General features: G+C 41.1%; 1 protein-coding gene across 2 annotated transcripts in view; it reads right to left on the reverse strand.

Moving 5' to 3' along the window:
* Nucleotides 1–27,236, reverse strand: part of LOC119720157 (thrombospondin type-1 domain-containing protein 7A-like) — a 111,920-nt gene that overhangs the window by 38,936 nt on the left and 45,748 nt on the right. For both annotated transcript variants that reach the window (XM_038189716.1, XM_038189717.1), the window contains exons 5-7: nt 5,831–5,985; nt 5,198–5,362; nt 2,046–2,254 (exon numbers count right to left, since the gene is read on the reverse strand). In XM_038189716.1, coding sequence (XP_038045644.1) covers nt 2,046–2,254; nt 5,198–5,362; nt 5,831–5,985 — 529 coding nt within the window. The remainder of the gene's footprint in view (nt 1–2,045; nt 2,255–5,197; nt 5,363–5,830; nt 5,986–27,236) is intronic.

The following is a 27,236-nucleotide window of genomic DNA, read 5'->3' on the forward strand; positions in this document are numbered from 1 at the left end:
CATACGACATGTCAGTAAAGATCTGTGGCTAAACACTGCGTAATAAAAGTCTGCATAATAGTCGTACTTCACAAGGAAAAAGCTCAAAATCCCCCCGTTGTTGTATAACTCTATCCAAACATTGCACACCCGTCACAATCCGTCCAATGTAACACATCTCAAGAATCTGACGAACAAGGATAACACACTGCAACAGCTCCACGCCAACAATGCAAGAGGCAACTGAGGCGATTTGTCATGCTTCAAGGAAAGTGCAATCTCGCAAATCTTTAAAAAAAAAAAAAAAAAAGGCTACCGTATCAATACGTGAAATTCTTCTTTTGACCAGGTTAACCTCTGAGATATGATTTAAGCTGCGACAGCTGAGAATATATGAATTGTATGATGACATACGGCTCATCAGGACATCATTGTCGCATCTTATCTTCCGGACAGTTTTCGCACCCTCCAACTTTTTGCCTGATTTATGATTGTAATTTTTTCATTGACATCCAACAGGTGACGCCGACATTTCTACCAGCACAGGAAATTAATCACATTGTCAACTGCGTGCGCTTTTCAAAGAAACCCGACAGCTCCGCTTGGTTTACTCATTTCTTTTTTAACATGGCGTTGGATGAGAAGGGCAGTCAATTCATTTAAAAATGGGTGTTTCCATTGAGAGTGATCGCTCCCCGGAATTAATTACATCAGGCAGGAAATGGTGGTGTATGTACGCAGGGGGGGGGGGGGGGGAGGGAAACACCGTCTGACTATTGGAGGCGCTGGTCAAAGCAGACGATATTGGACACCATGGGACAATAGGCACTCTTTGTTGCAGCAAGTCATTGTTTTAACTCCTTCAATGGGGGGGGGGGGGGGGGGGGAATGGCACCATGGCCCCCTCTAAATACGCCACTGGAAGGAAAACAAACTAATGTAATCGCTGAAAACCCATGGCCTTATGTTCTCATTGAGTACTAAATGTCCAAATTACAAGGTTGAATTATTTTAAGGTTAAATAAAGATATTGACTGGAGCGGGGTTTGAACCTGCAACCTCCGGATAACCGTTCCGGTGCTCTACCAACTGAGCTATCCAGCCCTATGTTGGCAGCTCCCCATTTAGTCAATGTCTTTGTTCGAGAGGCGCTAGTCAGAAGCTATAAACCCATATCCAGGGCCATGCCCAAAGTCACGATGCAAGCAACATTAGCAATGTTGCAAACCTGGGAAATTGCAAACAGGGATCACTCAGAGATGATCGGCTTTTTATTGCAAATTTTCAAAGAAACCACATTGGGAAACTATAGGAAAATTATCTTAAGGTTGAATCAAGAGTTGACTGAAGCGGGGTTTGAACCTACGAAATTACAAGTTTGTTAGATAAAAGTTTTATGTATGTTAGATAAAAAAACAACGCATGGATTTTGGGTATATTTTGGAGGGTACAGAAGCCCTACATGCATGCCTTAAATACGATGCTTAGTTATTTACCTCTAGCTTTACTTGAAAAGCCAGGGGAAGGATCCTTTCCTTTTTTTATTATCAAACAGAACTTTAAAGTTTTTCTATTCTTGCCAAGATAATATTTTTTAATATATACCCCAGCCCTTCATGTGAAACAGGGGTGCACACAAGGGGAGGGGCTGAGGGGGTTTGATCCCCCCACCTTGACCAAAATAAGATGAAAAAAAAAGATCAAAAAAAGATGCCCCTCGCGAAAATTACACAACAGAAGCTACTGGAAGGGGCCTATTAGAAAGGACACACTAATTGGGCAGAGGATATAGCACCAAGGCGCGACGGTCAATGGCATTTTCTTTTAGAATTAGCTACAGTGGAATTTGCCAAGGATGAGCAGGCGACAATCAAACGTCAACTTGTACCTTGACTTGATTCACTGACAGACAGATTGCAGTCAAAACGCCTGTCTGATGAGAACAGCTGCATGCCTGTACCTGCTAATCCCAACACGCGTGAGACTTGAATTCAAACATCACAGAGAAAAGAGGCAACATATTGATTGACGAGCTGTCTGGACTAGAATAATTGCCAGTGTCTTACTTGATTCATGTCCAGGCAGGTGATGTTCAGCTCCTGTTCTCCTTGGCCGCAGCGGGCCGTGCTGTCCGCCGGTATGCACTCTCCCGAGTCCACCGCGTGCCATTTGAAGCAGATGGCGATGTCGCAGGGCACGTACTCCGTCAGGTGAGGGCAGTCTTCACCGCCGTCCTCTGCTTCCACCGCAACCTCCCTGGTGCGGATTTTGTGACCTGGCACAAGCAAACACACAGACACAAAGACCTACATTAAAAGACTAATGGGATCGGGAAGAAAGGGTTGGTCCTCCTTTCTTAAACCACAAATTTGTTCTCGTAAAGTTATAATAGTTCTTAACAAATTCAATATTAAAACTTTCTACAATTTCTGACTCGCCCTTTACAAATGTCACTTTGTAATAACTTTCAATATGATCACTTTCAATATGTGAACATGTTTAATGGAAACAAGGCTTGCTGCTAAAATGGCAGAAAAGAGAAGATATGACATAAATTCAAAGGGGTCATGAAGTAAATTTGTACAAATAGCACAACAGACTTTCAGCAAGTTTCTAAGGTTTTGAGGTCCCTATCATCATGTTTGTCAACCCTAAAGATTTGTGATAATCTTAAGTCGAGCATGCTCAACAACTGCAACAAAAACTGACAATGAACAAGTGAACAGAACACCACTCACATTTGACAAGTCACAGCGTGGTCAGGTAAAAACTGACACACATACATGTATATACAACTTTTGTTGTTTTCAAGTTTTAACCAAATGGCCGCTATTCTATAAAGCACAACGGGTGTGAATGCGTGCCCTGGCCTACACCGCGTTATGGGGAAGTTTTTTATTGTGAGGCAAATTAGGACTGAGTTATGGGGACTTTCTGCTGTTCCCACAGCATTTTTGGTCCCCACAAATACCTTGTACAGATGAGTGTATGTCCCCACAACTATGGAACAAGACTGTGTGTGTTCACGAGTTGTTACACACTCACACATGATGGAGCGCGAAGAACACAACCACCTACGAAGCGGGCAACTCGCAGCGTAGCCTTGTGTTCTTATATTGGTCGTTATTTGAAAGTCTCATAGAAATCATATTGGCCTAATGCTATCAACATAAACACCACACACTATAGCAACACAAGCTCAGATTGACAATTTGGGGAGGAAATTCTGATGTGCCAGAGCTTTCTACTTATTGTCCCCATCTCTTCATTACGACATAAACAACAAAATACACACAAACTGATGATAAAATATGAAGAAATAGCTCAAATGGTTTTGTTAAGTCAAAAACAAACTTGCGTAAATCCCTACAAACCGAGAAAATGTGGTCATACAAATGCAGTGCTGTCATTAATACAAAGCACAAATATGTTGCACAGTCCATTTGAGTTAGAAGTAAATGTGTAACAATGTTGGGCCATCTTGCCCCATTTGTCAAACAAATTGAGACCTCAATGTGGGATCATGGCCATGCAATTGTTCAACTGGATTGGCGACTGGTTGGAATCCTGTTCATGCCGATGAGTTTGTTTCTTCAATTCTCGAACTTTGAAGGTAATTTGCCATGCAACATTGAACTGGTGTTTAGTATACAAATATTGAGTGGCTCAGAGTGGAATGGGAGGAATATTATCGCAAGGTAAAATCTGGGCTTTCGCCTCATGAAATGGAATAGTCCAGATTTACCGAGCCATTATATTCCCACCATTTCATAATTTAAAGCCACTCAATATTTGTTTATATAACTGACATACAGATCCTTGTCATTTGATTTACAGTTAAAATGAACTCCAATTTCAATTCAAAATTGGTGGGAAATGCATTTCTCTCTTCCAAACCACCCCTTCACCAAATGTTTGAACCCGACTCTGTACTAGCTCTTGAGAACAATACGCGCTACGCGCAATGCTGAACGCGCACACCAGCATGCATTTGCGCACAAATACCGCGCCATGGAACAAGGATGAATAGTAAATCCCATTGTTGAATAGTAAATCCCATTCACCATGGGTGAATGGGACTTATTGAGACCCGGCGTGAATGGGAGCAATAATGAATGTCTCGTGATGTGAGTTCCACCAATCAAATGGCAAGGATCTTTGTAAGTCAGTTATATAATTAGTCTTGTTCCAAAACTCAATTTGAATTTGAATCCATTTGTGCAGCTGGTCTCCATACCTGGCACGCATGGACGATGCACTGGGGCGGTTGGGATGCTTTCGACCAGATGAATCAAATCCAGTCTTGGAAACTTCGGCACTCCGATCCAATAAATTCTTAACATACCTCAGACATGCTACACGTATACTTAAGCCAATGTGGGCATGTGAGATGTGCTTGGAATTACGCGGGTCGGATTGCCAACATTCCCAAGACTTGATTTTATTGTCAGGCATCAGTCTTGGACAAAGACTAGCAATGAATGATAATGCAGCAGGCCACTGGAATTTTAGTGAGCAACCTTGAGGTCTGCCCTCAAAACCAGACCCGATTGGAAGTCATTCAACCTAGCATTCAGTATGAGAAATCTCTGAGAAATTCTAAATTCTGACGAGTTGTACGAACACAATTTACATTTCCTTGATCTGTGTATCTCTCCTGGGCAAGTACATATGTCTATCCAAATAAAGAGTATGTTTCAATTACCATCAGTCCATCTTGAAGTGCTTTCAAACTCGCACTCAAAACGTTCATTTTTTAATGGATGCAGGCATGTTAAGCCATGGACTCTCAAGAATTTACACCGTCCGAGAACAGGGACATCCGCAATCACTTATATCCATGTTGCAAAAAAATTTGATCAGTCGCACGCTATTAAAACACAGCACATAACACATACACGCAGCTGTTATGCGGTACACAGGTGCGAACTGACACACACTCACAACTTGGATAAAGCACTAGTGATGGTGAGTGTGGTTTTTATGTTGGTTTAGAAGTGCAAGTGGCAGGCACGGGAGGTGAAGACAACTTGCCTTTGATGCTGCCGTCCTGGGTTCGATCCCACACTGGGGTGGAAAATGGATTGGGTTCTGCTTCAGAGGAAGGCAAGAGAGAAATGGGGGTCAAGTTTGGAGAAAAAAAGTCTGTCGCATTTCCTATTCAAACTTCTAAGATGCATAGTTCCAGCTAGGATGAAGATTATTAGGCAGTACCCACCTTTGAGTTTTTTGTTGTTTTCAGGGCTGCACTGTTCCGAGATGCAGTCGCTCCATTGGCTCCAGGGTGTGACCTGGCAGGTGGATGGGCAGGGCACCTCACATGGGCTTATCAGCTCTGGCTTGGTGTTGGGGTTGCAGAGGGAAGGCGACACCGGAGCCAGATCTGAACCAAATCAAGATTCATTACTGATTCAAAGAAGTCTAAGATTTTCCCCGAAATTTGTGCAAGACCCAACAGTTCAGCAGCCAAGTTGGCCTTCCACAGCTGGTAACTTGACTGATGCACTAGAAAGCAGGAGGTCGTGGGTTCGAGTCCCACCCGAGTGATTTTTTCCAACTTTCACTCGGGAGGTAACACACTGAGTATACAGTGTTTAAAAAACGTCGGTGAAGGGCAAAACCTAATTTGATTTATATCACCCCGGCGCAAAAAAAAATTCCATCTTATGACTGATCATTGGAAATCACCTACATTTCTTAAGTGTTTGTTCTAAGTGGCAGCATGCCAGAAAGGAATAATTTCCTGGGGTGTTTAGTACCAGTATGATCACTAGTCCAAGTTAGCTTTTTAAGAATAATATGGACAGTTACTTTTGGGATAAATGCCAATGATCCAATGCCTTTAACTTACCAGTACCAGTATCATTAAGCATAGTGCAGAAGACATCCCTCTGATGCATCCCTCCACCGCAAAGTGGTTCATCATTGCCAAAGTGTAGTTTCTCATATGGGCTGAGGACGGCATCCACGCTGCAATCGCTCCATTCAGTGGAGTGCCACACATAGCTGGGGAAGATGAAAAAACGAATGGTATTGAGACTATACCACTGAGGGGAAAAAACATAAAGTGATTTACCTGTATACAGACTTGCCTTATTCAAGTGTTTGACACAATTGTATCTTTGAATTTTGTTTTCCCTTACTTTTACTGTTCCAATGACTTAGATCTGCCCAAGGGCAGAACACCTTATAGAATACACAGATGGTCAAACCACATAGTACAGGGCATGCTCTTGTATTCTTGTGTATTAAAGAGATTTCTACAACCAATACAGTGTTTACACAATCAGGGTAAGATCAAGAGAAAGTAACAAAAAAAATCAATGAAAAAAAAATGTGGCGAGGGTTTGGGGCTGCTAAAGCAACAGAGCTACACATGGTCTATCTATGATACATGACTAAAAAAAATGGCACTCTTAAAAACAGCCCATTGCAATTCTTTCATATGAACCTTTGACACAACGTAAGCAATACAGTGATGAAGACTTTTTTAAATCGCAAATCTGGAAATTTTCCAGGAAAATCTCAGCCCTGACACAATGGGTAAGAATGGCTAAACCATTTGTAGAGCTCGAGGCTCTTCGCATAGGATATACCTGAAATAGTTGTACACATTCAAATTTGAATGGGCAAGTCTAATTAACAAAACAAACTAAGGATACTAGACATTTACTTGCAGATTCAATTTGCATACAATGTAGCTTTTTGTAATCAAATTTCCATCCGTGACCAATTGCACATAATATGCAGAATAACACACAAGAAAAGGTACATGTTGGTAACTAACAACTTGAAGTTGCTGAAACAATGGAAATAATTCTTTCAAGATGTAAACATTTGCCAACCAACACAAAAGATATGTTTTGCATGTGTAAAATCAAAACAAAAAACAATTTCACTATCACGCTTTGACATCAAGATGCCAAGGCACTTTTTGAAAAACAATGAAATCGCAACTTTTGATTAAGAGGTCCAATGCACTATGACTAATCCTTAAAAGTACACGTGTCTGCATTTTCAATTTTAAAAGTTTCCACTTATATTCTGTCACTATATACAGATATTCCTGTTTCTAAGGATAAAAGCAAATTGAAATGCCATGCCAGAAACAAAATGGGTAATTTTCGTTGGACGCCTTGCACCTTGAAATCATATCAAGATTAGAATTGACTCCATCAGATTTTGCAAATTGGAATGCCACATGGAAGAACAATACAGAGCGAGTCAAACAGAAAGTGACTTGGATTAATTTTTTTTTTCTTAAAAAGCAATCAATGAAGTACATGTATATCTGAAAAGAGCATGTTCTTCCACTCATCTGAAGAAATAAAAATTACTGAAATTGATCCATGCTATCAGAAGCGATGTATGTTTTACTAATTTAATAGCTGTCCGTGGAATGCCATTGGAAGCTATTGAGCTGAGTGAGAATTACAGATTACCACAGGCATTCAAGTATGAGATTTTAATCAGTTGAGTCTAGACTGAAACATTATTTTTACTGTCAGATTTATGTTTTGAATATGAGGAACAAGTCAATTTTTTTTCTGAAATACTGATGGCACTTTTTTGTCTGTTTTCCTTTGCAAGTTTTCGTTCATTCATGGAGGTGGGAAAACGTCCATGTTTTATTGTATTCAATGGGTATTCGTCAGTTTGTAGAACGGTAAATGATCAGTGGTAGACAGCTGAATTTTGTGATCTTTTTATTGAAATAGTCGTAACTTGGAAATAGAGTATGCAAATTATGTGAATTTTTTTACAGTTACTAGTCAATAACATGTACTTTATATCCCTATGTTATTATTTTTAGACGCTGACTTAGCTGCATGTACATGTACGTATACAATTTACGTGTAAAGTTTATCGTTCTGAAGCTTACGGTGCAAACAGGCTATAGAGCTACCAGTTTGGTCTAGCTTGCTTTGTACAGCTTAGCATCCACATGACATTGGTGCCGATGCCTATGGGTTGGAGTAGGGCCTATTTGCTTTTGTTGCAATTTTCAGACATAAATGGATTTGGAAGATTGATATGTTATAGCAAATATTGTTAAACTGACTTGTTTCACGTTTTGAGCTTTAAGATGCTGGAAAAACCAAGAAAACCAATCATGTTCTCGTAGTCTTGTTCCCTGACCCCACCTAAGATGAAACGGAGCAATTTATATACTTTGGGGAATTGTACGGTCAGAGAATCAGTCTAGCAGGCTTGTACCCCTTCAAAGGTGTGTAATCAATTGCAAAGAAAATGCGGAATGAATAACTAAATATGAAAATTAAGGAGCAGTTTTTGAAAAAAAAGCCAGTTTTTTTCCAACGCTGGTCGGCTGACCAGCGTTGGAAAATACACATTTTCTTGAAAATGTCAGCACACCAGGAGCCACAATTTTACAGGATGCTTTAGACTGTCATTCCCTAACAATCCAGTAGGGTGTTATGTGATAATTTGATCATTGCGTTTTTTGATGTCTGCAAATGTTGTATCTTTCCTTTGACTGGCCCTGGTTGTTACCCACCAAGTTGTCAAATGGTGCTGCTTCAGCAAGATTTCATTATGTAAAATCTCAAAATCTTATTTTAAATAATGACAACTTCAACCCAAAATTGCCCAAGAATTCACTTTTTCCAAACTAAACCAATGTTCCAAAGCAATCTTCCAAATTGCTGCTTCTATTTTTAGTACAGAAGTCGACCGTTGCGCGCATGCGTCAGTTGTCCACCGAATGGTTCTTGGACTTTACTCCCCATTAACAAAACATCCTTTAGAGCCCTTAATCAGAATACAACAATTACATCTGCCTCAATAAAAGGTAGAATTTGATCTAAAACAATAAAAGGAAGAAAATGTATATTTTGGGAAACTAAAAAAATGTTCTCCGAGATTCAAACCCTGCCAAAGCGCTTCAATGGATTTGAAAATTTAAAACCTCATATGTTTTTACAATGTCATGTCGCAATTCTGTAAAAAAAAACCACACAAAAAAACCAACAGTAACCATTTGGGTTCAAGAGCCGAGTTACACATGTATCTTGGGATAAACGACATACCCTACGGGCTTATGGCAAATTGAGCAGGATTAGTATATGTGACCAACTGGTGTGTTATCCACACATCCGGTCCAGACCTGGCCCTGTCAATGTCTATCTACTAAATATACATGCAGTGAGAAATGGCAATGGCAGTCTGACCAAGGGTTTGGGGGAAAAACAACTTGCAAAGGAAATAAATAGGAAACTAACTACATATTAAAATAACTCCTGGGTTCAAAAAAAGAAGAAGCTTAACCAGAGGCAGGAAATTACCAGATTAAACTGCCGGTACTTGTAGTGGGAGAAGGGTATTACATACTACAAATGGGTCGATTTAGCCATGATGTTCAACTTGGTCACAGATGGAAGACACAGCTTGATGCCATGCCAACAGACTGTTTCCATCCAGATATTACAAAAATAGCACATTAAGCACCCATTTGTAAAAGCCAATGTCTCCATTGTCCTCTTGAATGATAACCCACTTAGAAATCAATACGGGCTAGCATTCAACAGAGTCCCGGTATCAAAGTTATTGTAATCAGACCCAAAGTTATCATTACAGTCTCCCTAAAAAATATGAGGGCATCTGCCAGCGAGCAATTTGCAACATGAACTACAGACAGACAGACAGGGCCGCCCAGTGATTAATTGGTCTCACTCAACATGAAAACATTTTACAAATCATTAAAAAGCCTTTCCAATTTCTTGGTTTTCAGCTCCCGCCAGCTGTGCTTCTCCGTTTACATGACACGGCACGGAGAGGGATGAAATATATGGGGAGCAAGAGGGAATCTGATGCTTGAGAGTGTACTCCATGTCAGGATTCGTGGCTTTTTTGTGCTGGATCGTGATGGGTGTGCATCAGGCGGTTGTGGGGCAATGCAGACTGGGGTAGCACACCAGGACCTTGGGGATAGCTTCACTCATCTGTTGGCTCCGGTGACGGATACACGCAACAATTCCTCTCGACAGATGCTCATCTCCCTTGATGAGGGAAACACTTGAATTTGGAGGGACTCAGTCTGATTTACACCACGAACTTGAAGATTTTGGTTAAAGGGGGGGGGGGACTTGAAGCCTGTTGGGAATGTGGCAGCAAATTATCAATGTTTTGTCCATCAGCAGCAGCTACAGTTCTGTCTGAAGTATTTGTTTATCTATCATCAGTCCCTGGAGGGTAACATGGGAGAGATGGGGCGAATGAGCGAAAAACCATATTTCTCTGGATAATTTTCTCAATAAACGTTCCAGTTCTGCACAATTCTGTAATCTCTGAATTTAATTTTGAGACATGTTCCTCATTTGAGGGTGTAGGTTCAATAGCCTAGGCCTGTATATTTGGGTGGAGGTGGGGGGGGGGGGGGGGGAAATGGGGTTTTACTGAACACCCCGCTTCCCTTTGTGGACATTATACATCCTTCTATGAGATAGCTGTACAACACTTCTACGCATTTCACCCTATTTGTTCCCTTAGGCCTGACAAAAATAAGGCCACAACTTTCCCTCATCTTCACGTTCCTCCACTTTAAAAAAAAAAATTGGATGCTCTCAATGTGCACGATCTGTGAGAGAACCAAGGGTATTTTTTTGCTTTGATTAACCATCTGGCAATCAGTAGACCTATGTTTCTACTTAACACATGAGGTAAAATTCTCATGAAAAGCCCATGACAGATTACAATGGTGGTAGCTGACGACTGTGATTTTCCCGATTCTTGTCAAGTCCCAGATTTCAAAATGTAGGCCATTTCTCCCACTGGAGCAGACGACAGCCGCAGATGCATCACTGCCAAGGAACGGAGGACCAAGCGTAATGCACAGATTAAGAACCACGGCCTCAATTACTCTCAGACATCTTAGCAGCCGGAGGAAAGGGTCCAGAGCACTGCGCCCACGGGTTACATCCAAGAAAGATCCCTTTTAACTATACGCTCATCAACTTGATGATAACTGTATGTCTTGGATTCCAAGACAATAAACACAGCCATTTGGATACATCAATCAACGTCGATGTATCACAGGCTTTGGGCAAAGACAGCTGCCGCTAACTTGATATTACTTCCTGGGCGAAGAGAAACAAGGGGAAGCCAATGGGCTGCCTTTACCCGCCCGGCGAAGAGCCAATCCTACAGAGTGAAGTTGTTCAAACAAACGTGAAATTAAAACGGCGCTCGGCAGAGTCCGTCATCACAATGCGTCACCCTCTTGCGAGAGCTGCCACTATCTCTCAGTGCGCAGTTTCATCTTTAGGGAAATGTTATTTGGGGTTATTGTTAGTGAGTGCATCTTATGATTTCTGGACAGGGAGAGGGGGGATATCACGGTCTGATCCTGTGGTTTGGTGTAATCAAGGATCCTAGGTAGGACAAGATTTGAGTTGAGTCATAGTTGTTCATCCTTATCTGTCAGCTCACAGATTCCTGTCAGCGCATGGCGAAATGGGAAACTTTAATTTGTCCATAGCTTCTTGAGCAACAGTGAAATCTGTGGCACACAAGTGGCAAGAGAAACTGATTTCAGTTAAGGCATTCCAAAAAGTGTGTTAACAATGAAAAATGCAATAAAAAGCTCTCTTTAAATCGGTCATCCTGTAGTACATGTGCTTCAACTGTGAATTTCATTTCTATATTCACTTTTTGGGGGTTGAAAAGTAGACTCGATGATATACTTTAGTCCTTTTTTTTTTAACGAGGAGCAATTAAAAAGACTATGGAATATCTGATAACACATGAAGCTTGTCATTATATGCTGTATTGGAGTTGAAATTGACAAACTGTTCGAAATAGCCATAAATCTTCTTATTTTGCAAATCCTCAAAAATCCAAATTGCAAAAAATGTAAATCCTCAAAAGAACTGACATTCCAACAAAATGTAAGTCCTAAAAAAACTGGTAATCTTTGAAAAATGTTGAATTATTTGGTTGAGTACCAGGGCGAATTAGAATAAATCTACTTTAGCTTTGATATGTAAATGACGCATGGTTTGGTGGCTGAGGGTGGATAATTTGAATAGGGAGTGGCACATGATTGTGTTGGAAGCTACAATCCCTGTCAAAATGGTTGGGACACCTCCATACAATGAGCATACCCTCCCCGGTCCCCCGGTCAATGTTGTCATCTCGCGCTTGAGCACAGACCACGCAATGAGAGACAACACATGGCCAGGGGCCGGGGGTGGGGGCCCAGCGATGCTTGCAAGCAGCAACGAACACACTCAATTTTTAACAAAGGTAGTTGTCAAGTTTTGTTAATTATTGTAGTAGAAACATTTATTTCAATGTTGCCATTTCCACACAATGAAATGTTACAATGCCGTGTAAACATATTACACATAGCAAAATGCAATGAATTATGTAATTGTGTATAATAATGTACATGGATCAATACTAGAACAAATTTACGACAACATTTAGGTATAAGATGAAGCGTCATGCTTTTGTACCCTAACCTATCGACAGACAAGTGGACATGACCGAGAAAAACAGAGACAGTGACAAAGGACAAAATGGATAACAGTGAGACACACAACGACACAACCTAGAAAAACACAAACTGGTATGAGACGAGGGCATACATCTGGATTTATAAATTATAACTAGTTATTCGAATAAACGTAGAAAAAAACACAAACTGGTATGAGACGAGAGCATTCATCTAGATTCATAAATTTTAACTAGTTGTTCGAATAAGAATTGAGTAGATGTGATGTGATGAAGGTTTTTAACAAAGACAGAGAAGGCTCGGCTCGGCTCGGTCCATTAACAGCGGCCATCCTCCAACCCGGTCATTACCAGTGAAGACCGGGTCCTCACACTGTTATTCCCTAATTAAAATACTGGGCCAGCATGCCCGGTTGATGCAGCATGCAGAAATACCATAATCAGGCTGGTTTGATTGTTTATTGTGTAGAATGGTGTTGAAAATGTAAAAGTTCTAGATAAAGACCTGTTTGGCCAGGAAATGTTCATAATTGTTGTTAATCAGGTCCCTTTTTTTGGAAATACAACACTCTTATTTAAACAAAGAAGAAAAAGTGGCTTTGTACTTTTCCCCCCTCTCAGGGCCCAAGGTTTCCTAGTACACCTTCCCATCGTATGACAGAAGAAAAAAATGTCTCTCTTCCTACTTATTCAGCTGAGATTGAATTCAAGCATCCCGCAGACCTGCTTTATCACTTCTGCCATCTCCGGATTTAGTCTCCAAGTGCCGACCTTCACAATCACGTTTTGGTAATTTGTCGGCACTGGCGCATCTTGCGTGCGCGGGGTAGTGCGTGCCAATGCATCTTGATTTGGGAGGCCATTAGTAAAGGTCTCTCACAGGAAAAGTGTTAAAATGCTTGCCTGGAATTCAATTTCCTCAATAAAACTAACGATGTCAAACTAACTTCTCTCTCTATGGTAATGGCCTGCCCGCATGGGCCCGTTTTTCCCCCTTCTATTTTTAAAGCTGGCTGGAATTATACGTTACGGGAGGGTAGTGCAAAAGATGAGTTGAAAGGAAATATACAACATTTGCAAACATCAAAAAACAAAACTACCAAACTATTATGAATACCTTATACGCCAAGGTGTATGCTTTCTTTCACATGCAGGTAAAATAAGTACAGCTAGCTCTTGGGAATGAGCCAGCAGACCTTCAATCTGGTAATCTGATTTGCCGATAAAAACAATTTCCATGGGATAGGTATTAACCCAATAAGCGAGGGGTGTCAGTGTCACAGAGTCGGTCTTCGATTCCTCCCATGTCATATTTATTTTTCTGACTGGCACGCAGGGGCAACCTTAGGGAAATGCACTATGCAGGGCAGGCCCCAGGCAACTGAAGGCTTTTAGGGACGAGTTCGATGAAGGGGCAAGTCACTAGCGTAAAAACCAGACAAAAGACATATTTAGTAAACTCTCCCCATGTTTTAAATCCTTGAAGGTTCATTAGATTTCACGTCTATGATTCCAATATTATTAGGAATTTCCTAAAGGTGTGTTGGAGAAGCTAAGATATTTAAGGTTAAATGGAAGAATGATTTGAAATATGACAAACATGTGGATCTGTTTCCATGTGCCATGGGGAAGCCTTGATCAATATAATGAAGCACTGCGATTGGAGTTGGGGGACTGAAACTTTAATAGTCTGAGGCGTGCCAATTAAGAAACCTTGGTTGTTAATAGGCGCGCATCTAGGGTGCACGCATCCGTCAGTCTCCCGCAACGAGCTGCTGCTAACCGATCTTCCAGGGAGAGGAGGCCAGGGACCGATTCAATTATCCTCCTTGTTTTCTGGTTTTGGCTCAGTCCTCCCTGGAGAATTTCATCAGCACCTTTTGACCTTTATGTGCCATCCCTTTTGATTGCCGGCCGAGTATTGGTACAGCAACGCTGAGTCTATATGGGTCCAGGATTCAGGAATGGCTTGTCTGGATCGGCACAGATGCTCCGGGTGTGGAGTGCGTGACTTGAGTATCTTCTAGGAGTTGCTTTAGTCCCAGCCTCCTTGCACGCTCTATTGGACCATCGCTCTTGAGGTAAACATCACGGTCAGGTCAGGAATTACAACAGCACAATTACAAGGCATGGAGGGGTGATCTCTCTTAGTCTTGAATAAACAACCCAGACACGATGCTGCTTGTGTACAAATATTCCACTCTCAGACTTCCCCATTCCAGTGATGCAGTGTTTCAATGAATTGATATTCTTTTCCTGACACTTCAGGACTCCAGTACCCAAAGATCAACATGACTTTTTTTTGTTCTGAACTAGATCAAGAAAAAAGGTAGTTCCCATGGAGTGCTACACATTCTGCTTGTTAGGTCGGACCTGAAGACGCACACCCTCGTAAAATAGGGGAAACAACCGGATGTGTCATCTGCAACCAAAATGTTGCATGGAAATGCTTGAAAACTACTGTCCTTTTCGCAGGATATCCTTTCTGAAAAAAATTTCATATTTACAATCACCACCAAAATAATCAAAGAGTTGTCTGGCATCATGTGCTGTAATAGGGTACTCTCTAGTAATATTAAAACACTGATCGAGGCCTGAACTTAAAGCTGATCAAATTTTGTAGGCAACTCCAAAAGTGAGTGGGATTTCTCAGGTAGGTAAGAAAATGGGAACATTTACATGTACTTCAACCATTCAAAAGAGTTATAAAAGGCTTTAAAATGCTTGACTCAATCAGCGTTAACTCATCAACTTCACGTAACAAATGCTGTGAGTGAAAATCCTGTGAGATCCATCCCCTGAGCCATAGCTGAGACAAAGAGCTTGATAGAGATATACATGTATTACTGATTGACTAAAATGCACTCTCATCACTGTTATGTAATACGAGGCTTTGCCCCACCACTTAGCGAGGGAGGCGGCTTAAGTTGCCCACTTTGCAGGCGAGTCGCCTGCTTTGTGCCTATTTCGTGCGTAGATCAAGGAAAGGCATTTTGTAGTCAAATCATCTCAATGGATGAGTCGTGTTTGTTCAGACTTCAGTGCAGTGGAGCCTTGTTGACATGATCTGCAAGTTCACAATTGTTTTACCTGGCCAAATTAACACATGTCTATGTACTGTAGCTCAGAAACAATCACCTGTATTTAAACATCTTGAACCAACAAACACAGTGCAACCACCCCAAACATACCAATGTCATGCCAAAGCAATGACAACTATCCATAGAAATATTTTGACACCTCAGACTTCAAATAAAGAAGGAAAAAAAATCCTCTCAAGCCCAGATATTCTGACACCACTGATCTGTCACTCACCCTTAGGGCACCGGTCCCATGCCAATCTTCAACCCATCCACTTGGGAGTTCTCCATTACAGCTTGTTGACTGGTATAAACTGCAATAGGCCCTCTGGCTGTTCATTGGACCATGCTAACCAGCACGCCCACCCACCAGCAGCGCTGAGGACCGTGCTAAAGACCCTGGTTTCTGTCAACACCTATTCTGGCAAATCTTGCTATCGTATTCTATCCACTTTCTGATATGGATATCTTTCTTTGTACTTTTTTGTGTGTTTGTTATTTCAACAAGGTGTCTGCACCAGGCTTTTCTGTGCCAGAACGCTAACTCAGCAGGTTTTGTGTATTTTTCTCAACCTGACACAATAAATAAATAAATTATTTTAACAGTGGCAGATTTATTAGGTTTCGATTCTTATTTGGAAAAAAAACCCCAATTCTTATTTGGAAGAAAGGGGGGGGGGACCAAAAGAGATCCTTTCAGAAATTTGTCAGGCTCATGTTCGGTGAAGAGGGCAATGGCCTATCCTGCTTTCCTCAGCAACGGTTGAACTGTTTGCATGCACCCATCTAGTATTAGTTGCATGTAGCATAGTCTTGCCTAACAACTTACAGCCATACAAAAGAACTATCTCTTTTTATGAGATGATGTTGTTTTTTTTGGGGGGGGGGGGGGGCACATCAGAGTACATGTACCATTGGTAAAGATACATGGAAGTGACTACTGAGCCATACTTTTTTCTCAGGCCCCAGTCTCCTGTCAAATTTGCTTTAAAAGGGCAAGTTAGAGAATGCAAATTATTCCCTAACATAAACTTGAAATAAGACAATTTCAAAGCCCAACATCAGCATATTTGAGCAGTATAAGACCAATAGCCCAACAGACAATCACAGACAGTCACAGACAGTCACAGACAGTCATAATTAGCTCAGTGGAAGTGCTCGAATAAAGCAACATTGACTGCTAGCAATACTGGGATGGGAGACCACACCATGTATTGTTTGCAGTTGTTGGCCTGACAGTATTGAGTGCTTTTCGTTGCGGTATTGATAAACCGGTGTGTGAATAGGCCTTTCCACACTCTCCATCTCACCTACCAGCGTTAAAAACAACCAGGGTCCATCGTAGGTGCACCAGGTGACAGGTCCCATTGAACACGGATAGGCAAGGTGTGTCAATCACATGTACACCGGTGTGTACATGGGTAGGATGTATATTTGAAATTTTCTACCCAGGTATAGAGCCTCTCAACACTGGTCCCGACCAGGGTTGGATTTTACCCGTGTAGAGTGCCGGACCCATAAGCCGTGCTGGGTTCTTGATGGTGTGGTAGGACTTCCCAGATACAACACAGAGATTTTGGATAGCGTGAAAGGCCCTTATATCAACTGATGGGTTCCACTGTTCGGGCGAGAAGTTAGGCTGGAGGTCCCGTGTGCTCAGATCAGTGCATGTAAAAGAGCTAAGATTACTTCTTGTCAAAAAAGAGTCTTGATTTGCCATAGTGCTGCTGATCTCCCTCAGGAATGAGCTCAAAGTTGCTGTGATGTTTCTGTAATGATTCTTCGCTGACTACATGTATAGAATTTCAGATCCAGATATAGACCTTATGCATTGAAGGTACCTCAGAGGGTGCTCACTGTAGTAACAATGAATACACAAAAGGTTTGATAATTAATGCCTATCCCAGCGATACAAAACCACTGCCCTCTAGCCCCGCCTTAATGCACAAGGTCTGTTGCATTCATATACATGTGTTGCAGATTCAGATGGCAATCAAATCACACAGAATACGTCAAATGCGGAGAAAATTTCACAAAAAATACAATCGGCCTCGAGTGACTTCGCGCCTGGCAGATTTATCACATGATTGGGCAGGAGGTTTTGTGCAGGTCATTTACATGTTTGACCTGATACACTGTAAGTTTTTAGGCCAAGGACACAGAGGGAGATCTAAATGCTATCTGATTAGTTCGCCAAGTGACAGTCTTATCTTTACTTCACCACTAAAGAAAAAAACAGTTTCAGCTACTCTGTAATTTTCTGATCAGCAAGAGTCTGAAAGTAAGAGTCCAAACACAGGAGAAAATAACCAGGCCGTGTCTAGGTAGGTGTGAGTTTGAGGAATTGGAGGGTTCTAGCTGAAATAGATGAAGTCTTGAAATTTCTGCTTTTCTGTTTCAGCGGTGTGAATTTACACCCTGTTTTTAATGGTCTCTTATTATGAGGTGCAGCAGGCCATGAAATGGATACTGGGGAAAGCCGTAAATCTTTGGCCCATTAGTAGCCAACAAACACCATGCGCTGCTGTGGGGAGGGTAATTGGAGCATGTTGTAAAAGGGAAATGGAGGGGGGGGATGTGCATGTGGATTGGGCAGGTTAATGCAGTCTGGTTTCTAGGATCGATATGATTTGCTCATATTTTAAGAAAGCAATGTTGACTAGGATCAGAGAGACCTGTTGAAATACATGCAGGCTTCTACTAATACTACAATAAGCAAGTTCGGTATTCCAAAATAGTCTGGCGCACAGCAAGATTTGACAATTTTTTTTCGGGATAACCGCGGCAGATAAATGCACACAAGGCTATGGGGGACGTGCAACCAAATCTGCATTCTGTGCAATTTTTCGTGCAACCGCAAAGAGATGGAACTTTTGTTCGCACAAAAGTTTTGACACACAAGACACCTAAAAACCTTTCACTGTCCATAGGGCTTTTAATTTTGCAAAATGTTAAACTTCAGAACACGATGATCTCTTCAATTTTGCTGGTACCCCGCTATGCTTATGCACGCACATGATGAAATTTTTATCCCAAAAGAAACATCGGCAAATCTTGATGTGCACATGTGCAGTTGGAATACTGAACTGGCTCATTGAATTACTGTTTTTGTTTGTTAAATGTGTTTGTTGGAGGGTTTTTGACACAATTTGTTTAGGGGTACTTAATTTCAAGTAAATCTTGATGTTACTAAGTAATTTCTCTTGAACAGAAAAAGTCTTGAAAAAAATGTTTAGGCCTAAATGGTAATTGACAATGCTGTAAACAAATGTTGATTTATTTCCTAATAATTGGGGCTGGGTTTTCTTTTAAAGGGGAGTGTCTACCTAAATCTCAACCACACACCAATACTATCTTGAGTTGAAAGATATAAATAAAATAAAGAAAGAGAGAAAGAAAAAGGGATTAAAAAAAACAGAATCAAAATAGACAACTGAGCTTGAATTTCACTTTTGCATACATGTATACAGACAGCTCCTCCATTGAAGTTCTCAATTTACCTCTAGTCAGATGGAATTCAGATTGGGATTTTTCATGTCCACAATTGAAAGATAATAATGTATTCCATTAAATACCCATAAAAAATAAACTGAGCGTGGGATAAGCTCTCTCATGGCTGTTTTCTTCATCACTGAAGGTTGAGTATACGTAGGTGAAATTTTTTTCTTTCACCCCGTGATGTTATTATCAGGCACGCGCCAACGCAGTGGCAGCAATGGAACACCCGCTGGGGAATCACATTGAATTGTGGTTCAATTTAAAAGTCAATTTCTGCCAAGTAGACCATGAATGGGGGCCTCTCAGGCACTGCACAAATATTTTTTTTGCAACTATAAATATTTCAGCTTTAGGGATCTGGCAATGGTAGCTAGATGGCTCTTTCATTCAGGGATGTGGTTGATATCCTGAAATACTATGACTGTTTTCATGGTGAATGATGTGAAAGGAACCGTGGTCACCCTCTCATCATGCATGGCCATCTTTCAGCGATGAAATAAAGAAGCAAGTTGTAAGAATTTGGAAATTTCTAGTGCGTTATTGCAATACATTGAAGAATGGACATGTACACTCAGGACCAGTGGTCATGCACATTGGCCATAAATGCATATCACGAAGATGAAACTTTGTTCGGAACTGTAACAATGCCACTGCTATAATAATCATTGGAAGTTTGGAAGAAAGCAATGTGTTACTGTCTGTGTTCACAAAAAGACACAATATAGGGTGCTTTGTAACAACACAATTGGATTTATGTCAAAGAAAGTTCTTGGAGGAGTTACTGTAACAAGTTCCAAAGATCTTCAGACACATCTCACAATCCATAAAACCTGGTCAGTGTTTTGACGTTGATGCCGATATGCATGTCCATGACAAACATAGAAAGCAAACACAATCTAATGAGTTGTGTGGAGCACACGAGAGACCATGGAAAACATTTCAAAGGAGCAAATACATTTTTGGAAACTCAAAAGTCTGCATAACTTGGTTGAAAGACCTTCCAGAGCACCCTGGGTTGTCTGCTCCGACACTTTGAATACTGGCAGCTTGGTACATTTTTATCATACCAAAGAGCAGGAATACATGACCAAGTGTAAGCAAACCGGGTATTCTGGGCTGACATTTTGTTAGTTTACATTCCAGATCAAAGGGGACTATCCATTGGAACTTTGTAGCTTATGAAATCCTTTTTATTACAGGGTCAATTTCACTGACACTCTCCAGCATCCCGGCCCATCTTCGTTCAGAATGGCCACCTATGGTTTGTATAACACCCACATGAAACAAACCGGACTGCGCTTCTTCACAGTTGGGGCGAGTCCAATTTATCAATGTGTGTTCCTAAACGGCGTGACAACCGACATGAAACAAACCTCTTCCCTTCAATTATTCATGAAATCCACACTGGGAGTCCAAAGGAATGTATACGCTCAGCCTCTCATCAATCTGTGTACAGTCAGGAGCATTCCCCTCAAAAGATCATTTGGGTCATTCATAAAGAGAAAATGAGAGGCTGGAGAAAAAATGGATCAAAAATTCATGGGAAGTTTACACCTGGCTGAGGTCCCTCGCACATTTCACGCTCCAAGTGCCGGCGGATACAACGGCCAGTTTATTTTCCAGCGTTTTTTTTTTAAGACTGCGGGGAGTTTACCGGGGGTTGAGGCTTTCCCCCTCAAGGTTGGAGGATGATTACACACTGGCATGGTCATTCAACACCGATTATCACACACCTGGAATATTTCCAAAGGTGAATTTTTCATTTGGTTTTTTTTTTATTTATTGGCGGTGAGAGATATATTACACTCTTCGCTGCTGATGTGTTGGAGATATACATACACTGGAAAGGATGAAGGAATTACAGCTCAAGGGGGAATTCGGGAGGGGGGGGGCATAACAGGTATGTCGTGCATATTTCAGCAAGGTTGTGGAGTTTGTGGACAACACTGTTCCGTTAAACCCATTATGTGCATTTGGCCTGTTTGAGGCCATCAGACAGAATTAATTAACACTGAGTTATGTTAAAGGACAACCACTACTGTTGAAATGTACAACAGAGAAAACAAGGCACTGTGTTGGGTTTGGAGACAGAACATGGACTATTATCTGCCTTCAAAGCTTCAAGGAATGAAGAGTGTAAATCTCTCCAACAGTAAAAACCGGTAAAAGAGCAGAGAATAAAAAAACCCTGGTCAAAAAGAAGGGGACATCATCATGCTGCATCAACATTTTAATAATTGATGGTAAATTTCAAATTTTAACTCCTTGTTTAATTAAAGGGGAGCACACAGTACTCTCACGCCTTGATCCACCGGGACCCCCCAAAATGTCAGGCACAACCACCACATCTTTGAAGAGGTTGTTCTATACTTGGACGGATATACAAAGGTATGATTCTTCTAGAAGGGAACTGTTTTAGCGACACCAGCACCCCTCCCTGGAAAACTTGAAGAAAAAAAAAAGCCTTGAATGCCAGTTGCCTTGACCAACGGCTCCAAGTTCAAGTGTTATTTTTTTTTTAGTGTGTATTAAAATGGCCAGCTTCCGATGGTTTATGGTCCAGCAATTACAGGGTTGTTGTAAATCTGTCAGCACAGGAAGTATGTAAAGTCCTCTCCAGGGGACGGTTACACACTAGAGGATTCCTTAGGTGTTCTGGCAATTGAAACAAAAGTGGCAGTGGGAAAAACATCAAAAGTGCTTTCTTTTCAGCGCTTGGTTTGAGTTGTTCAGTGGCGGCTGTATTTGCAAAGGTTGGATGACCGGAAAAATGGCACTTACTGAGGATTTTTATGTGCTGTGGGTAATGGAAAAGTTAGACGGGTGTTAAAAAGAAAACCGACGGTGAGAAAATTCTCAGATGATGAAAAACAAATATAAAGGCCTAATGGAGGTTTGGGACATTTGCTGCCATCATTAAGCACATCGAGTGTCTCTCGTAAAACGAAGACTGGCTGATCTTTTACTGTTACTCTGGATTGTTTATTATACAGAGGGTGAAAGTATGGCCAGTTATTGGGCATTTACTGACCATTTGTTATGTTTGTCCAAACAAATTTGGTAATGTAAGTGCATTCCAAGTGCACGTGACAGCACAAAATTGATTGCGTTGGGTCAGTTTTGTCCAAGCAGGTTTGTGTCTAAATTTATTCTAATGCTACAAGAAGTTTACTGATGAAACATGCAGTGGCAGCAGGGGGGGGGGGGATCCCCCAAGTTGTTACCTTGCCCCCCCCTCCCCCCCAGTATATCTTAGAGGTTTCTGCCTGAAATGACATCACACTTTTGATCATGAATATGGAAATTTGCATTAGCAGAAGAAACAAAAAGACACCAAAATACCCTTGAAAGCAAAACAAAAATTGAAAATGGGGTTAAATGGGACACAAAGGTGCATTTCCAAGGATTACATTTAAAAAAATTACATTGCATGGGCCCTTTAATGACAGAAATGACGATTTTAATATCCAGGGATCAAGCCGCATTCTCTGTGAGTGATCCGCTATTTCCCAGGTTTGCAGCATTGCTAATGTTGCGTTGCTAATGTTGCTAGCATCGTGACTTTGGGTTTGATCCCTGGCTACACGGCATATACAAATGACTGGTTAATGACATTGACAAACTAGGGGACTGCCAACGAAGGGCGGGATATAGCTCATTTGGTAGAGCACCAGTATGGTAGTCGCAGGTTCAAACCCAGCTCCAGTCAATTTTTTTTAAAGAAATTTCTGGGTTTTAGCTAACACGAGGTCTGGGCAACAGCTATGAAGAAATTGTGATAAGGGATATGCAACATGAACATGCTATCCACAACTACAGAAAAGGATGACACTATTTCGATTCTCTTAACCAATGAGTTCCAGTACCACCCCAAACCGCATTGCCAGTTACTCCCGGTACTGCTCCAACCTGCCCAAGCACTTAATGGTTTCATAGATTTATAAATACAATGTAATACAATGTAGTACAGGTGCTAATGTGCTAAAATATGAAACATCACAACATTCAGGACCATGATTGGGTGAACCAGAAATGTGACCCCGTTATCTCTGAAAACACTTGTCATACTTAAAACAGCATTTTGTTATCACTATAAAAGTGACCAGCCTTTTACTGAAACCCTGCATGATGTAAACCAGGGATGCAGGCCTACATGTACACCCAATGCAGAAGAATCATCCTTTTGTAGGAGGATGTCATACCTCCCAGCCACAAATAAGAATTTATGGAGCAAGTCTCTGGCCTGGGATCGTGGCCCCTTTCAAGTGGAGCTGCCAAAACAAGCACTCATCAGAATCTAAGGTCTTGTAAATTGGAGGAGGAAAAAGGTAAAACCGAACACAGGTCTTTTATGAAGAAAAAAAGTAATCCGAATCTTTTCCCCTGAATGATCAGACAGATGGTAGATAATTTGGTCCTTTCGTTCCCAATGGGGTGATTTATTTTTGAGAGTAATGTATTTACATATTTAACGAGGTAACGGTATAACCAAGCCATCAAATGGCTCTCAAGTGCAGGAACTCCCCAGCCATGCATGTGTATGGGTTTAACAGGCCATGCCAATGACCTCTGGGCGAGTTGAAAAGGGAAAAATGGGACTTCGCTGGACGGATCATAGCAAATTTTCATTGCTGTCTCCTGTTTCCTGATGGAGGATCCCAGAACGGAGCTAGGATCTTTAAAATGATGTAGGGGAGGGTGTTTGAGACTCCAAAGAGTTTGGATGGACTTTGACTGAGTCACACAAATATGGGAACGATATAGAACAGGCCTCAGTGACTAAACAAAAGAACTTTAGTTTTGAAATTAGGCCTTTATATGGTGACAATATAGAAACGCGAGTCCTTTTTTGGTGGAGAAAAGTAACATGAATATAAGTAAGTCTTGTAAAAAGAATTAGCTTTGGGATGTAAAAAAACACTGACAAAGTGGGGAACCATCAACATATGGCTGAAAGAAAAGCTACATGAATATAAGTAATTAAGTCTTGTATAAAGAATTAGCTTTGGGATGTAAGAAAGACACTGACAAAGTGGGGAACCATCAACCTATGGCTGAAAGAAAAGCTACATGAATATAAGTAATTAAGTCTTGTATAAAGAATTAGCTTTGGGATGTAAGAAAGACACTGACAAAGTGGGGAACCATCAACCTATGGCTGAAAGAAAAGCTACATGAATATAAGTAATTAAGTCTTGTATAAAAAATTAGCTTTGGGATGTAAGAAAGACACTGACAAAGTGAGGCACCATCAACATATGGCTGAAAGAAAAGCTACATAAATATAAGTAATTAAGTCTTGTATAAAGAATTAGCTTTGGGATGTAAGAAAGACACTGACAAAGTGGGGAACCATCAACCTATGGCTGGAAGAAAAGCTACATGAATATTAGTAATTAAGTCTTGTATAAAGAATTAGCGTTGGGATGTAAGAAAGACACTGACAAAGTGGGGAACCATCAACATATGGCTGAAAGAAAAGCTACATGAATATAAGTAATTAAGTCTTGTATAAAGAATTAGCTTTGGGATGTAAGAAAAAGACACAGACAAAGTGGGGAAACGTCAACCTATGGCTGAAAGCTCAGTTGGTAGTGCACTGAAAAAAACCCAGTAATCTGGAGGTCTCAGGTTCAACCCCGCTCCAGTCAATTTCTTTGTTCAACTTAGGATCTTGATTGAAAGAACGAAAAGGGTCAATATGAAAAAGGAAGGGTGTGAGAAGAAGAAACAAGTAAAATTAAAAACAGGTTGAGTTGAAAATTTAAAAAATATTGTTAAGAGAGACCCTGAGTGATGCCTAAGAGAGCCTTAATTTAGAATCATGGCTTTATGCAAGCTTTATGCATCCAGAAACCTTCTGATGATGGCAATGAAATTTTTTTCTGAACAAAGGTTTCTTTATAGTTTCGGTTTACGGTAACACCATGCGGTAATAACTACTGTCGCTTAGTAGATTTAGTTCTGATAAAAACAGTCCTGCTTAGTTCTAAAAAGAACTTGTCTTGTTATCTACTTTCGCTAAGTAGGTTGGGAAGGCGGTGGGACTTCTCACAATAAGCCATTTGCGTGTGACCTATACCCTTTGGGATTTAAATTTGAAAAAGCATCTGGTACACTGACTCGCTCAGAATGCTTGGCACATTTTAATTTTGAATTCTCCAGACTAAAGACACTGCTGCTAATCACATGATTCGGGGCAAGCTCTTGCATAGTTACAAAAAGGCGCTCAGCACCAATACATTGTTCACAATGGGTGAGAATGGCACAAAGACAACAGACCATGCTGGAGCCGGGGGTTGCTAGCATATAAGGCTTGCCCCGAATCACGTGATATAGTAACATCTCTTTGATCGGGAGAATGCAAAGTTAAAACGTGCAAAGCATTGGATGAAGTCAGCGTTCCAGATATTATTCAAATTTAACTCGCAAATGGCTTATTATCTTCACTGAGGCAGAGTGAGATCAGTTTGGTCTACACGTTTTGACTAGCCTGCTCCAGTCATCCTCAGGAGACTAGAGGTTTCTTCTTTTGATGCACAATTGCCTACATGTACATTGAAGCATACAGTACTACATAGGCACTATATGTTATTATGACCACGATTTCCATTCCTGGGAATAAAGTTGTGCAGGTTTTGCAAAAGCATATCAACTACATTCCAAAGGATATATACAAACACACAAAGCAGTCACCTTCATCCAACTGTTAGCTTTACAAACAAGAACATGTACTATACAGGCCTGCAAAAAGTTGATTGTCTTTACGAAGTCCAAGTTGGACCCATCCCTACTCCATCCACCATTTAGCTAATGACCAAACAGCGAGGCTCATTTTACTAGTGATGACATACAGATGCATTTTACAAACTGGTCCTCATTTCCATTAACACCCCCCCCCCCCGAAAAAAACAAAAACACCACAAGTTCCCTAGATATCAATAGCCCATATACTGACATAGGCCATAACAACATTTTGCTTTTTTTTCCTCACTCAGACTGGATCAGTGGTACTGACATTTGCCTGAGTTACCCTACTGCAGATTCTCTTTCCAATTATCTCTGCGAGTCTTGTAACGCAAACGGCAAATCTCCACAAAATGGACGGGAATCCTAGCCTATTTGGGACAGTAACCGCCTTCTTGCTTTTCAGAGGCGCCCGTGCACGGGTACAAAAGGGTCAACTTGGGATTTCTGGAAGTCTGTTGGTTAATGTGTGCGGAGCCAGTGACTGTTTTTTTTTAAAAGCTTTTTTGTTATGGGGTAATGTTGCTCTTCGTAATGGAACCTGCTTAGGTCAATCTCGGCCGAGGGTAATTTGGTAACGTGAACCACAAAAAACTCGGGCTGTCCAAATATGATTTTAAACACAGGTAGTGTGATGCTGTGTGCACTAAGTGTGGTGTCTAGTCCATACCGGTAGGTCTTAAAATATTTTAATTTTTTTTCTCTTGGCTAGAAATCAATCACTTCAAATTCCTGGTAATAACTTCAGTATTGCCACAAAAAAGATGATTGCTGAGCAAAAGATGAGCAGCGTTCGCATTGAACTAATTTTGTAAAGAGATACCGTTAGTGATTGTTAACATTCCACTGTGGTAATTCTACCGTGCATGCACACTTGGATTACTCAGGGCCCACGGAAAGACTGTGGCCACATAAACCACGTAAACCACGTGATCAAAATGTACATTTTACATTCCAGGGCTGTCTGCATGGGACTTTTTAGCAACGTAAAACCGACTTCAGCCGTGTCCGCATTGGACTTTTTTTGGGCTAATGTAACTCTCCGTGACCCGGTTAAGGCCCAGTAAAACTTCCCGCTGCGAAGGGATAAACTAACAACCGACGATCGACACTTAACAATTTGGAAAGTTTACCAGCTGTCCACACTGGACTCGATTTGGTCAAGTTGATAAAAGTCGACGTACTTTTGCCAAAAAAAGTCCAATGCGGACATGGCTTTGGACTGGTGCCTATCTCACACACTAACTGTTACTTACAGTGGCCTGATGGGACCAGCTTTATGAGTCTTGCTTATTCCTGTATGTTATGTAGCATCTACACGTCAGTTACACCGGCGCCGCTTGTTTCATGTATTTTCTTGATACACATGCAGGCAATATGTCAAATCCCAATGTGAACGGTGAATACGGATTTTTAAAAATTCCATCTCATTATCACTGCACCTTATTCTACGAACTT

This window comes from Patiria miniata, unplaced genomic scaffold (assembly GCF_015706575.1).
Source record: "Patiria miniata isolate m_02_andy unplaced genomic scaffold, ASM1570657v1 HiC_scaffold_9, whole genome shotgun sequence".
NCBI classification, from domain to species: domain Eukaryota; kingdom Metazoa; phylum Echinodermata; class Asteroidea; order Valvatida; family Asterinidae; genus Patiria; species Patiria miniata.